General features: G+C 39.8%; 1 protein-coding gene across 4 annotated transcripts in view; it reads right to left on the bottom strand.

The window, feature by feature from the left end:
- HELZ (helicase with zinc finger) overlaps positions 1-15,557 on the bottom strand; it is a 160,346-nt gene that overhangs the window by 22,403 nt on the left and 122,386 nt on the right. For all 4 annotated transcript variants that reach the window (XM_078065955.1, XM_078065954.1, XM_078065957.1 and 1 more), the window contains 4 exons: positions 11,659-11,738; positions 6,202-6,775; positions 5,539-5,782; positions 3,986-4,502 (listed from right to left, as the gene is read on the bottom strand). In XM_078065955.1, coding sequence (XP_077922081.1) covers positions 3,986-4,502; positions 5,539-5,782; positions 6,202-6,775; positions 11,659-11,738 — 1,415 coding nt within the window. The remainder of the gene's footprint in view (positions 1-3,985; positions 4,503-5,538; positions 5,783-6,201; positions 6,776-11,658; positions 11,739-15,557) is intronic.

The raw sequence follows: 15,557 nt of genomic DNA, 5'->3' as shown, positions 1-15,557 counted from the left end.
AAAGAGAGTCGTGGTGGCTACACAAACATCAGAAAAAACCTACTTGAAATGAAATTGTTATAAGAGAGAAAGGACACCATATAATGATAAAAACGTCAATCCATCAAGAAGATGTAACAAGTATATATAAACTAGGGGCGCCTGAGTGGCTCAGATGGTTAAGCGTCTGCCTTCGGCTCAGGTCATGATCCCAGGGTCCTGGGATCGAGCCCCACATCGGGCTCCTGGCTCAGCGAGGAGCCTGCTTCTCCCTCTGCCTCTCTCCCTGCTCATGCTTTCTCTCTCTCTCTCTCTCTGTATCTCTGTGTCTCAAATGAATAAATAAAATCTTTAAAAAAAAAAAAAAAGTATATATAAACCTAACGACAGAGCCCCAATATACATGAAGCATAAACTGACAGAACTGAAAGGTAGAAACAGAAGATTCAACATTAATAGTTGAGAGATTTCAATACCCTACCTTTAGTAATAGATATAAAACCTAGACAGAGATTCAAAGGAAACAGGAAATTTGAACAATATAAACCAAACAGACCTAACATAACTACAGAACACTCCAGCCAACAAGAACAAAATACTCATGCTTCTCCAGTGCACCTGAAACATTCTCCAGAAAAGACCATATGTTGGGCCACAAAACAAGTCTCAATAAATTTTAATAGATTAAAATTATACAAAGTATATTCTCCAACCACAATAGAATGAAATCAGAAATCAAAAACACAAGGAAATTTGAAAAACTCACCCTGGATACACTTGCTTTTCTCTAATTTACCAAGTAAGTGCCTTAAACATTATACTAGAGTTCTGGCCAGGGCAATTAGGCAAGAAAAAGAAATAAAACGCAGTCAGATTAGAAAGGAAGAAGAAAGATATATTTGCAGGTGACATTTTATATAAAAAAAATCCCAAGGTATCCACAAAAAAAATCTATTAGAGCTAATTAACAGTTCAGCAAATTTGCAGATATATAACTGTATTTCTACACACTAGTAATGAACAATCCAAAAATGAAATTAAGAAAACAATTCTGTTTACTACAGCAGGAAAAAGAATAAAATACTTCAGGATAGATTTAACAAAAGAAGTGTGAGACTTATACTTGGAAAATTACAAAATGCTGTTAAAGAAAAATTTTAAAGGACCTAAATAAATGTAAACATATCCCACGTTCAGGTACCAGAAGGCTTAATATTGTTAAGATGACAATACTGCTCAACTTAATCTAGATTTAAAGCAATCTCTTTTAAAATCCCAGATGTTTTGTTTGTTTGTTTTGCAGAAATTGACAAACTGATCCTAATTTCGTATGGAAATTCAAGGGACCCAGAATAGCCAAAACAATCTTGAAAAAGAACAAAGTACAAAACTCATACTTCCAAATACAAAACTCACTACAAAGACAGAGTACACAAGACGGTGTGGTAGAGCATGAGGACATAGACAATAATGAAGAGAACTGAAAGCCTACAAGTAATCCCATACATCTATGGTCAATTGATTTTTGACAAGGTTGCCAAGACCATTCAATGGACAAAGAATTCTTTTCAACAACCGGTGCTGAGAAAACTAGATAACCAACACGCAAAATAATGAATTTGACACCACCTCATATAACACACAAAAATTAACTCAATATGGATCAAAGAACTCAATGTAAAAACTAAAACTATGAAACTGAGGAAGGCAGACACACATCTCCATGAATTTGGATTAAGCAACAGTTTTTCAGGTATGACATCAAAAGCGCAGTAACAAGAACAGCAACAATGACAAAAACCAGATAAATTGGGACTTTTTCCAAATTAAAAACTTTTGTGTATCAATGGATACTATTAAGAAGGTGAAAAGACAACCCACCGAAGGAGAAAATACAGCAAATCATATGTGTGATAACAATCTAGTACCCAGGCTATATTTAAAACCTCTTACAGCTCCACAACAAAAAGGCAACCAACCATTTTTTTAAATGGGCAAAGGATTTGAATGGACATTCCTCCAAAGAAGATACACAAATGGCCGATAACCACATGAAGCGATGCTCAACATCTTCAGTCATTAGAGAAATGCGTATCAAAACCACAAAGAGATACCACTATACGCCCACTAAATGACTATCATTAAAAAAAAAAAAAGGGAGATAATGGAACCTTCACACATCACTATTGTAAAATGGTACAAGGCACTGTGGCAAACAGCTTGGCAGCTCTTCAAAAAGTCAAACATAGAGTTACCAGATGACCCAGGAATTCCAGGTACATAATTAAACAAGAGAACAAAAAATATGCTTTCACACAAAAACTTGTTCAGCAGTATTCATATTAGCAAAATAACGGAAACAACTCAAATACCCATCAATCGAGGAAGAGATAAACAAATTGTGGTATATCCATACAGTGGAATATTACTCAGCCATAAAAAGGAATGAAGTACTGACACGTGCTACAAAGTGCACGAGCTTCAAAAATACTGCTAAAGAAGCCAGACTCAAAAAGGCCACATTTTGTATGATTCCTGTTGTATGAAATATCTCCATAGAGACAGAAAAGTAGATTATTAGTTGCTAGGGACTGGAGGCAGGGAGGATTAGGGAGCAACTACTTAACAGTTATGGGGTTTCTCCCAGGGTGACAACACGCTCTGGAATTAGAGAGCAGCAACGGCTACACGATATTTTATATAAATTAAAATCCACTAAACAGTACTTTAAAATGGTGGAAGTGGTGAAGTTTTTGTTATATGAATTTTATCAGAAATAAATACATAGGTAAATATAGAAAACATCACTTAACTGAAAATTACATTACTGCTTAGCTATTAAGCCCTTCATTATAACTTGAAATAATGTCAGATAAGTGTCAAATCTTTAAAAGTACGGTTCCAAATTTCTAGATCCCCACAATACATATATACAGATACCAATTCATCTTATGCTTACAATTTATATTAGGAGCCCCAGATGACAATTAAGTTGTTTTCACGACAGTTATTAAACGAGATGAGCCAAACAATGTCTACTGGAACAACCTGAACAAGTTACCTCCAAAACTCTACAAATAAGGTATAGAACCATCCCTATGAAACTTGACTTTTTAATCAGCACTGCAAAACACGAGAATTATTTTTAAAGCCTTTAGAAATCAACGAGGAACTGCCAAAATGAAGCTAATGTCAAAAAGGTATCTTTCATGTATCAAATTGTAAATGTTTATCCTGTTTTAATAAGAAGACATCTGAGATTGATAATGACCACAACCAACTTTCTACATAATCATCTTTAACCACTGCAAACTTAAGGGGACCAGCTAGACAACATGTTTATAGTCTACACCAATGGTACCATTTTGGAAGTTTTATAACTTGGAATTACTAAGATTTTCATTTCAGCGAAGATCCATAGAGATGCTCTTTAGAAATACCTAAGTATTTTAAGATAAAAATCCACCTTAAAATTTACCTTAAAATGCCCAGTTGAGCAGAGTCAATTCCACATTAAGTACACTGCCCATTCTGACACTCAGGAATCAGTACTGCTGCGTATCAACTGCCCCAGGCTAAGAAAGCACGGCACTAGGAATTCACCACTGGCTGAGAAAGCCAACATCTACGGAAAGCTTAATTAACACATTTATAAATGACAAATGTAACTTAAGTAAAAAGACAAATCACTAGAAACCATTTGCCCGGATTAGACAGAACAAAAAGCTGCTTGAAGGAGAGCCTCCTCAGGTCAGTCAGATGTTAAATGTTCTAAAACAGCAATAAAAGACTCTAAGGGACATGTTTCAACAATAATGACCATTCTACAAAGCCTGAAATACCACAATAAGAGGGGAAATTAAAATAAATTCCAAGAAAAGATTATCTTTAAAAGACTATTAAATTCAGTAAGATCTGTCCACTGTTCTCATCAAATCAATAAATACTACTACTTTTCACAAAAATTTAATCCCAAAAGGAAAAAAACGAAAAGAAAGACATTTACCTCTTCTAAGCTAGGGAGCGAAGAAGAAGATACTGTTCGAGATGACAATGGGTGAAATGGCTCTTGACCAATAGCATGTTGATGATTCTGTATTTGTACAAAAGGGTTCTGCGGTGGCCTGTGAGGCAATGGAGGTAGGCCATAGGGAAAACCCGGCCCCATTAGGTGATTCTGTTGTAAGTTAGCAAAAGTCCATGCTCCATCAGGTGCCAGGTATTTCAAGGGAGGAGGGGCAAGGTGTTCAGATGGCAACGAAAAAGGCGAGCTGAATATCTGGGGCGGTAGGCGCTGTGGAAATGCTGGGTTGTTGGCTACTTCAATGTCTCTGCTGTTGTCATTAAAGTTAGAAAAGTGGCTACTGTGGTCTGTGCTGGATGGGGGAGATGGGACTGCTGGTGGGCTCCTAGTCTGAATTTGTCTATATTGCAAAAGTCTTGATTGAGGTGGTGGCATTTCAGCTAGTTCCCGTGTTTCACTTTGATCACGATTAGATAGTTCTCTGATTAAGTCTTGAAACCTACATAAAGACGATGAAATATGAGGAAAAGAAAACAAAAGAAAAGCTCCGTCACATCAAGGAGAGCTTTAGTCAACTACAAGTGTTAATTTTTACAGACAAAATCAGAATACTTCATTAAAACTAACATTAATTAATCTCAAAAGTGAGCATTAAGGGGCGCCTCGGTGGCTCATTTGGTTAGGCATCAGACTCTAGGTTCTGGCTAGGATCTCGGGGTCGAGAGATCGAGCCCCACGTTGGGCTCAGCGCTCAGCGTGGAGTCTGCTTGTCCCTCTCCTGCTTCTCCCCCTGCTTGCACATGTGGGCTCTCTCTTTCAAATAAATTTTAAAAATCTTTTAGAAAAAAAAGTGAGCATCAACACTCAATACATGCTAAGTTGAAGACACTAAATATGCCCAAGTACCTGATTTCTTTCTTTTCCCTTGGCATTAAAAACTGTCCTTGACATATAGAGAAATGTCTTTGATAACTGGCTGTTATAAAAAGTCACCATCATGGTAGGCCTTGTTCAGGGGGATTAGGAAACACTTCATTGCATTCACATGACACTGGCCATAAAAACAAGTTTAGAATAAGGACTGAACACTCAAACATTTGTAGTTAAAAGAAGACAGAATTCTGTGCAGGTTGGGAAAAAAACTGATGATAAATTTCTAATTTTTAACTTTCAATCACTAATTTACTTCCGTGTCCATTCATTTCTTGTATTACTACTGAGTATGAAAAAAATGCTCACAGTGATGGTACACTTCTTTTTCAGGAGAGCCACAAAGCGAGGGGCCACATTAATATTCAATCCACAACAGATTGTCCATGCCCAGATTTGCACCAGTTACTTCTAAATGGATTCTCTGTATTTTAGAGTCCATCAAAAGAACTGTGTTAGCATGTGCCTAGAAGGCCAGCATCCAATTTCTTTGGGACAATATTCCAACTTGAGGCTTAAAGGACGACATCCAAGAAAGAAAACAGTGGGTGTGGGGAGAGGGTGTGGGTCATGTTTCAAAGGCTATTTTTACTCTGTAGAAATACCTTGAGTCTGTTGTTTCTGCTTCATCTTCGGCACTGCTGGGGAGCTTCCAGTCTGTTCTCACTGGCGGCTGATGTAACCCGACGGGCGGCTGAGGAAGATGCTGGAGGTGAGGATGAGGATGGTGGTGGTGTGGGTACGGAATACTGCCCTGACTGAGATAGGCGTGATGCTCGTTCCACTGCTGTAACCGCACTTGCTGCTGCTGCCTTAGTGTTTCTAGAGCTACACCCCCATGCATACGATCTGCAAAATATTTGGGAAGAGTTTAAATTTTCATGCATTTGGGGTTTCAGGTTAATTTGGGGTTTCAAGTTACTCAAGGGTTTTTGCAACCAGACTTTCTTCACAGAGACAAAGAAATGCCTACAGTTTGGGTTTCGGAGAAAGCAATATTTTCTAAATTTGCCAGTAACTAAAGTCATGATAAAGATGATGATGATTCTTCCTTACCTACATAATCACGTAAACTGGCATGACCTGGATGCTTGATATCACTTGGCATTTGGAACAAGATTCTGACTGTTACACTAAGCAACTGATCTTTGCTGCCATTATTTGAAGAAATGAATCAATCCTGACCCAAATTAATATTGCACAGTACATGTCAATTTAAGGAAATAATCTCTGAATTTGTCACATCCAGCAGTGACAGGAGAACTTACCTAAAGCCTCCCCTATAGGCAATCCTGGGGGGTTCTCATCAGTGAAGTTATTCAGATGTGAAGGAAGGAGGGGGCCGGGCTGTGCGATGGCTCGCAGAGGACTGTGGCCTTCTTGCAGCATGGGAGGGGGATGCTGCTCAGGAATCACAGCCTCTGCAGGAGGGGACTGTGGTCGGTGAGAAACTGCACTATTAAAGAAAGCGCTGTTGGGTCCTGCCTGATAGGCAGGAGAAAGTTGAGGAGGTGGCTGCTGAGTCAGCTGGTTCAACGGATTCTGTGGCGGGACTACCTGATTTGGTTGGGGTGGCATCTGATTTGGTTGTTCAGACAAATTACTCTGCTGCTGATTTAGCAAGGCAGCGTGCTGTTGCGGAATTGGAAACGGTGGTCTGGGTAGCTGGGGAAGGGGATGAAAATGACGACTGGGGATTGCATACTGTGCATGGGGAGAAGGGAGAGGAAGATTTATGTGTCTCGGGTTGAGATTATCTTTGCGATGAAATTTGGTATTGGGATAAACAACACCAGGACGCGACTCAGGACTTCTGTTCTGTGGATTTGATTCCAAATCAATCTAGAAAAAAATAAGAAGTCTTTCTTAACTATGGAAGATCTGGGTCCTGTGGCTCTCCACCTTTTCCCACCCCTAGCACATCTACAAGATAGGACAGATTCTTATCAGTCACAGCTGAGTGCTAGGTGCCCAGTCAATCACTTTCTGACAATCAAAGGAGGGAATAAATATGTTTTAAATTAGAAAAGATGAAACAGAAAAAAGCATATTAAACTTGAGTCCTAAGAAGAGATAGTGCCCTCTTATTAACATACCCACTTTAATTCCTTTAAAAACATTATTTTTAATTTCACACTTTCTTCCTTGGAAAGATAACTATTTATTTCCTTCTGATATAAATCATTAAAATGTGTCCTTTCCTTCCAATTTTATTGTTTTTACACATCTCTTTCTTCAAATATATCTATATTCATTTTAAAAATACTTGTCTCAATTTAAACAACTTTGAAGTGAACATATAAATAAGTACTTTATCACCTTTGTATAACCAATTTGGTTGTCAATTCTTGCCATTAGGTATTGACATTTATTCTTTCAACAAACGTTTCCTGAGAGCCTACCAAGGGCACTGCACCTCGTGCTGGAGACTTAAAAAAGGCAATACAAAGACTCGGTCCGTACCCTCAAGAGCCTATAGCGAGGGCTGAAACCATGATCCTCAGGCCATTTCCGGCCCACCGAATTTTTACAGTTAAAGTTTTACTAGAACGCAACCACCCCCGTTCACTGACACACTGTCTATGGCCTCTTTCTCACAGCAGTGGCAAAACCCAGTGACTGCTCGGAAACCATGTGGCCACAAAGCCTTAAGATGTACTATCTGGCCTCTCGCAGGAAAAGTTTGCAAAGCCCAGGCTTGGAGGCCAGTAGAGGATACCAACAAGCAAACACAAAATTAGAGGTGTTAACAAAAGGAAGTGATAGGAGAGCCTAGTGCCTGAGACAATGAGAGGTGGCTTCACAGAGGCTATGGCGTTTGAATTGAATCTTGCACAGGGAGCTGAAATTTACCAGTGCGGGAAAGACATTCTAGGTAAAGGTAACAGCTTAACCAAGGGGGGGGGGGGAGGGGGAGGAGAAAAATATGGCAGATTTGAGGAGCATGAGAAGCTTTGTGTACACACAGCTACAACGTCACTTGTTTAGGTGTTAGTTTTCCCCTTCCTGACATCAGATAAAACTGCAAGAGCCCAATTACACAAGACCCTGAATGATTCAATACTGAGAATAAACATTTTTAATCCTGTATGTAAACTGTGCTAAGCTACCAAAGATTTGTAAGCTAGAGAGTGCTGTCATCCTTCTGAAATCCAAATTTGATCGTAAGTGGTGACAGTGTGAAAACAGAAATATAACGTGGAAAGAAGCAATTTTTCTTTCCCATCTCTGTCAAAACACTCAATGAGCTGCTGTGGTATATCAATCTCCCTATAAGTTTCAATGTGGAAATAGTCACTGAGGACTTAGAGTACTTGCCTCACCAAAGGCTCTCAAGCTAAACACAGAACTGACCACTCTCCAGAACCCAGAACAAGCAGCTTGCTCCTGAACTGCGGCTGAGGTACTCCTGGCAACCAAGCTATCACAACGGCAGCGACGTGCCCATCATGCCTCCGGCGCATTTTCATCTCTCATCACTAAGTTCACATGAACTTGCCACTGAATTGGGCCAATAAGGTCCTTAAGATCACTGGGTGTATAGAAACTGCCTAGAAGATGAAATGAGAAGAATGACAATTTCAGGGACGCCTGGGTGGCTCAGTCGGTTAAGCGTCTGCCTTCAGCTCAGGTCGTGATCCCGGGGTCCTGGGATTGAGCCCCGCATCGGGCTCCCTGCTCAGCGGGGAGTCAGCTTCTCCCTCTCCCTCTGCCTGCAGCTCCCCCTGCTTGTGCTCTCTCTGTCAAATAAATAAATAAAATCTTTAAAAAAAAAAAAAAGAATGACAATTTCATCCCAGTCTTCCCAAGCAGCTGCAAAGCCTGCTCTCTGAATGTCTCAGAGCCCATTACCCACAGTGGCATTATAAATATGGAGGGTCTTCAATAATGAGTTCATTAACCGTTTACAATGAGCCAAGATTTAAGCTTTATACATTAAATCATTAAACTTTATCTGCAAAATTAAAAACAAAGTTTCAGAACCTACTTAAGGTTCTTTGTAAACAAACATTGTCCCCCATAAATCTTCATCTTTTTGATGACTGATGCTACATTCAGCTGGGATATACATCTTTCTATGTTGAAAAAGCATACTCAGATCACATGAGGGAGATCGTAATGATTACGTGTCAAGGTTGTTTATGGACAAGCTGCCTCCTTCACTTCTGACTTTGACATGGACAAGAAGCTAGGCCGGTCATAGAAACTTAATCAAGACTGTGCTCCCTGGGTGGCTCAGTCAGTTAAGCTGCCAACTCTTGATTTTGGTCATGATCTCAGGTTCCTGGGAGCCAGACCCTCCTTGGGCTCCCCACTCAGCCAGGAGTCTGCTTGTCCCTCTCCCTCTGCCCCTCCCCCCACCTCTCTCTCTCTAAAATAAATAAATCAATCAATCTTAAAAAAGAAAAAAAAAGACTGTGCTACTCAGGGCGCCTGAATCACTCAGCTGGTTGGGCATCTGACTCTTGGTTTCGGCTCAGGCCATAATCTCAGGGTCATGGGATCAAGCCCCACGTCGGGCTTTGTACTCAGCACAGAGTCTGATTGTCCCTCTCCCTCTGCTCTTCCCCCTGTGCGTGCTCTCTCTCTCTAATGAACAAAATCTTTTTTTTTTTTTTTTAAGATTTTATTTATTTATTTAACAGAGAGAGACACAGTGAGAGAGGGAACACAAGCGTGCGGAGTGGGAGAGGGAGAAGCAAGCTTCCCGCAGAGCGGGGAGCCCGATGCGGGGCTCGATCCCACGACCCTGGGATCATGACCTGAGCCGAAGGCAGACGCTTAACGACTGAGCCACCCAGGCGCCCCATGAACAAAATCTTTAATAAATAAGTAAAGGAAGGAAGAAAGGAAGGAAGGAAAGAAGGAAGACTGTGCTACTCTATGATACTACAATAATGGGCTAAGCAGCGTAGAGGACTGTAATGTCTGAAGGAGCCTGAGAATTAAATTATTACCAGAATCAGATTATCCTCCATCACTTTCCTCTTAATACTGAGGCACTGAGTCAAGGAGAGCTAGGAATTGGCATGCCCCAAGGCCCTAGGACAAAGCATCAGCGTGGAAAGAAAATGAAACACGTCTATCAGGTTGCCTAGTTCCTGAACAGGGAAAGATCATAAGAGAAATTTTACAACAAGGACACGAGAGACACTTGGCTATCTCAGCTTCGGCGGCTCTCACAGCACCCAAGGCTCTTGTGGTAGATTGCACCCTGCGCTGCCTTGGACTAGAAGGGCTGCCACAGCTTCCTCACTGCCACCTACTCTCTCCCCGCATCCCCTTCCACACACACAGAACCTCCACTTGCACGGCAGCTCCCGTCAGGCTCCAGCACGAGGGGCCACCGGCTGCCTCATCTGTACTCCTCCAGTAGGTAACTAAGTCCTCTCAGCTGTAGAAACCGTGACTCAGAGCTGCTTATGGGACATAAGTCACTGAGTATAGAGTACAGCTGCTTAAAGCCAGCCAAGTTGGAAATACAGATTTGGAAGTCATTATCATGCAGCAGAGATTTAAAACCATGGAACTGACCTAGTTTATGGTGAGAAATCATAGAATGCAGAGAGGTGGAGGACAGTGACAGAACCCTGGGAAACCCCAACATAAGGACTAGGGACAGATGGGAAGGGGGTGGGCAGGAACTTATAAAAGAGACAGGTCATGTTAGAGTTGCACAAAGTAGAAACGTATGTCAAAGAAACCAAAAGAAACAAGATGGTCAAGAAGAATGAAGTAGAAAATAGTAACAAATACCAGAGAAAAGACAAGTAAGACTACAACTGAAGTGGGTTCATAAGAGTTGGTCGCTTGAGGGGCACCTGGGTGGCTCAGTTGGTTAAGCATCTGCCTTCAGCTCAGGTCATGATCCCACAGTCCCAGGACTGAGCCCCACATCAGGCTCCCTGTTCAGCAGGGAGTCTGCTTCTCCCTCTGCCCCTCACTCCGCTTGTGCTCTCTCTCTCTCTCTCTCTCGCTCTCTCTCAAATAAATAAATAAAATCTTAGAGATTTCCAGTGGCACTAATTCAACCAATGATTTGGCTTTCCCTAACTGGTTCACAAGTACAGAAGCAAGGAGAGTAGATGAATGGGTGGAAAAAGAATTTAGGATTAGTGATGACATGAGTAAGTCATGGGGATAAAACGTACAGCATAGGGAATATAATCAATGGTATTGTAATAGCGTTGTACAGTGACAGGTGGTAATTACACTGCAGTGAGCAAGCATAACATACAGACTCACTGAATCACTATGTTGTACACCTGAAATTAATGTAACATTGTGTGTCAACTATACTTCAATTTAAAAAGTTAAGGATTTATACAGAAGGTGTAATGAGAGAACAAGGTAAGCTAAAGCTACTTAAGGAAGTTAGGTCTTCCTTCTTCACTATAACAACTCTTTGCATTCTGAGATTATTTTCAATGACGCATCTATAGCTGTGTCTTCACTTAGTACTTTATCATGGAAAGGCTCTAAATTCAAGTCTATCACTGAATAACACAATTTGAGAAAAGTATATGAATAAATCAGATAATGTAGCCACAAAGAAAAGGTGAAGGGAGAGAGGATAACACAATCCACCAGATCCTCATGATACAATAAACATAAAAGACATACATAAAAAGATAGAAAATTTTCTTTAAAACGTCAAGATTCCAAGATGATCAATTAGACTAAATCCATCAGGACAATGCATTCACCAAATGTAAGCAGCATACCTGTTTTGATTCTGTAGGCTTTTTCTCTGGTGTTCGAATCTTATTAATTTCAGGTCCAGGGTTATTTGTATCACTTTTACCTAAGAAAATATTTTAAAATTCTTATAAACTGTCTCCAATGGATGTTACATTTCCAATGACTAACCATTATTAGACAGAAGCAGAATATTTTGAACATTTTTCACCCATTATATCGATTTATACTACTGCCTGGGATTTGCTTTTTCTAAAGTTTCAGAGTTGCAGTTTCCCTGCAAGAAAGAAAATTTATAATTAAAGCAAACCTCATTGTCAAAACAAAAGCTTAATAAAGGAATGACCTTAAAACATGAAATAATTTCAAAGATAACTGCCCATTCTCCAGGAATTTGTAGCCTCGTTTTCTTAAACTAGATGCACAAAAGGCATTGGCATTCTTGCTTATTTATAAAGGCTCAATGCTTTGGCCATTCACAAATGCAATTAAGCAAAAATCCAAAAATATGCCAACCCAATTAACAAAGGAATCTAAACTGAATAGATATTCCGAAAGGAATGTAGTTACACTACTTAAAAGTAATAGCAAACTAAATATAAGTGGATGATAAATAGTAAACGAAGCAAATTAAGATTTAAAAACATTCACAATTAGAATAGAATTAAATAATGCTATTTCACACATGAAAGGATCTTATTTTTCTTTCTTTTAAGATTATATTTATTTACTTGAAAGAGACAGAGAGAGAGAGAGAGCAAGGGAAGGGGCAGAGGGAGAGGATCTCAAGCAGACTCAGCTGAGCACGAGCCCGATGCAGGGCTCAGTCTCACAACCCTGAGATCATGACCTGAGCCGAAATCAAGAGTCTGATGCTTAACCAACAGCCACCCAGGAGCCCCACACACGTGAAGGGATTTTAATCTATAAGAGTTAACTGTTGGATGTTTTAAATTCCTTGAAAAAAATCCCTGATTTGGGCTACTGTTTAAAAACACTCTTTTGGGGCACCTGGGTGGCTCAGATGGTTAAGCGTCTGCCTTCGGCTCAGGTCATGATCCCAGGATCCTGGGATCGAGCCCCGCATCGGGCTCCCTGCTCAGCGGAGAGCCTGCTTCTCCCTCTCCCTCTGCCTCTCTCCCTGCTCATGCTCTCTCTCTCTCTGTATCTCTGTGTCTCAAATGAATAAATAAAATCTTAAAAATAAATAAATAAATAAAAACACTCTTTTATGGGGCACCTGGGTGACTCAGTCAGTTAAGCATCCAACTCTTGATACCAGTTCAGGTCTTGATCTCAGGCTCATGAGTTCAAGCCCTGCACTGGGCTCCACATTGGGCATGGAGCCTACTTAAATAAATACATACATACATACATACATACATACATATATACATCACTTTTTTAGGAAAGCCACTGGAAATTTGTAAAATGAATTTTCATTCCAGAATACGGTTACTACTAAACTTCAAGAAACGAAAACTACAATGTCTGAGATGAAAAATACACTGGATGGAACTAGCAGATTAGACATTATAGAATAAAAACTTAGTGAACTTGAGCAACAGAAACTACAAAAAATGAAATACAAAAAGAAAAAAGAGAAAGAGAAAAAAAAGGAAAGTGCATCCATGAACTGTGGGGAAACTTTAATCAGCCTAGTATTTGGGTAGTTGGAATTCCTGAAGAAGCCAGGAGGAGGTGAGACAAAAAATATCTTAAGAAATAAAGGTCAGGTGCCTGGGTGGCTCAGCCTTTAAGCGTCTGCCTTCGGCTCAGGTCATGATCGCAGTGTCCTGGGATCGAGCCCACATCGGGCTCCCTAGTCCACGAGAAGCCTGCTTCTCCCTCTCCCACTGCCCCCTGCTTGTGTTCCCTCTCTCGCTGTGTCTCTCTCTGTCAAATAAATAAATAAATAAAAACTTTTTAAAAAAAGAAATAAAGGTCAAAAGTTTCCAAACTTGATGAAAACTATAAATCCATAGATCCAAGAAGCTCAACAAAACCCCAAACACAAGAGACACGAAGAAAACTACACCAAGGAATATCATAAGCAATCTACTAAAACCAGTAGAAAAAGAAACTCTTAAAAGGAGTCAGAGAAAAAAAGTCACATTACATATACAAAACAAAGGTAGGATGACATCAGATTTCTCACTAGAAACAATTCAAGCAAGAAAACAGCAGAGTAACATCATTAAAGCACTGAAAGATTAAAAACTGTCAACCAAGAATTCTATACCCTGCAAAACTATCTCTCAAAAATGAAAGTGAAACAAAAATATTTTCAAGCATACAAATACTGAAAGAATTCATCACCAGTAGATTTACATTACAAGGAATTTTAAGAAAAGTCCTTCAGGCAGAAGGAAAATTCTATCAAATGAAAACATGAATATACGGAAAGAAAGAAAGATTACCAGAAATGTTACCTACATGGATAGATACAAAAAATTATTGTTCGTATTTAAAACTCTTTAAAAAAGATACTTGGGGGCGCCTGGGTGGCTCAGATGGTTATGCGTCTGCCTTCGGCTCAGGTCATGATCTCAGGGTCCTGGGATCGAGTCCCGCATCGGGCTCCCTGCTCCTTGGGAGCCTGCTTCTCCCTCTGCCTCTCTCTCTCTCTCATGAATAAATAAATAAAATCTTTAAAAAAAATAAAAAATAAAAAATAAATAAAAAAGATACTTGGCTGGGGGCGCCTGGGTGGCTCAGTCATTAAGTGTCTGCCTTCAGCTCAGGTCATGATCCCAGGGTCCTGGGATCAAGCCCCGCATTGGGCTCCCTGCTCAGTGGGAAGCCTGCTTCTCCTTCTCCCACTCCCCCTGCTTGTGTTCCCTCTCTCACTGTCTCTCTCTCTCAATCTGTCAAATAAATAAAAATCTTAAAAAAAAAAAAAGATACTTGGTTGTTTAAATAAAAGTAATAACAATGTTTGGGCTCATAACACATGTAAAAGTAAAATGCATGACAATAATATCATAAAAACCAGGAGAGGAAAAATTGAAATATTATAAGGTTCTTTTACTGTACATGAAGTGGTAAAATATAAATTAGAAAGTAGACTGTGAGAAGTTAAAGATGTATACTATAAACTCTAAAGCAAATACTAAAATAATACAGAGTTATAGCTAATAATAAAAAAACGGAGATAAAATGGAATCATAAAAAATATTCAACTAATCCAAAAGAAGGCAGGAAAAAAGTCAAGGAGAAACAAAAAACAGATTGGACAAATTAAAAATAGATAGCAAGATGACAAAATCAAGCCTAACTATATAATCACATTAAGTATAAATGGTCTAACACCCCAATTAAAAGGCAGAGATTGTCACACTGGACTTAAAAAAAAAAAAAATCAAGAGCCAACCACATGCCACCTAAAATAAATGCACTGTAGGGACTCCTGGGTGGCTCAGTCAGTTGAGCACTTAACTCTTAGTTCTGGCTCAGGTCATTATCTCAGGATCTCAGGATTGTGGGATTGAGCCCCACATAGGGCTCCAAGCTCAGCAGGGAATCTTCCTAGGATTCTCTCTCTCTCTCTCTCTCTCTCAATCTCTGTCCCTCCCCCACCTCCCTCTCTCCCAAATAAGTAAATCTTTTAAAAAACAAATAAAATAAAATAAATGCACTTTAAAGATTTTATGTATATGAGAGAGACAGAAAGAGCATGCACGAGAGAAGAGGCAAATGGGAGAGGGAAAAAGAGAATCTCAAGCAGGCTCTGAGCTGAGCGCAGAGCCCGAGCAGGGCTCGATCCCACAACCCTGAGATCATGACCTGAGCCAAAATCAAGAGTCAGATGTTTAACCGACTGAACCACCCAAGTGCCCCAAGAAGTGCACTTTAAATATAAAGACACAAAGAGATTAACAGTAATAGGTAAAAAAAAAAAAAAAAAAAAAAAAGAAAGAAAGAA

Source organism: Halichoerus grypus, chromosome 2 (assembly GCF_964656455.1).
Source record: "Halichoerus grypus chromosome 2, mHalGry1.hap1.1, whole genome shotgun sequence".
Taxonomy (NCBI): Eukaryota; Metazoa; Chordata; class Mammalia; order Carnivora; family Phocidae; genus Halichoerus; species Halichoerus grypus.
This window is presented reverse-complemented; position numbering and strand designations above follow the sequence as displayed.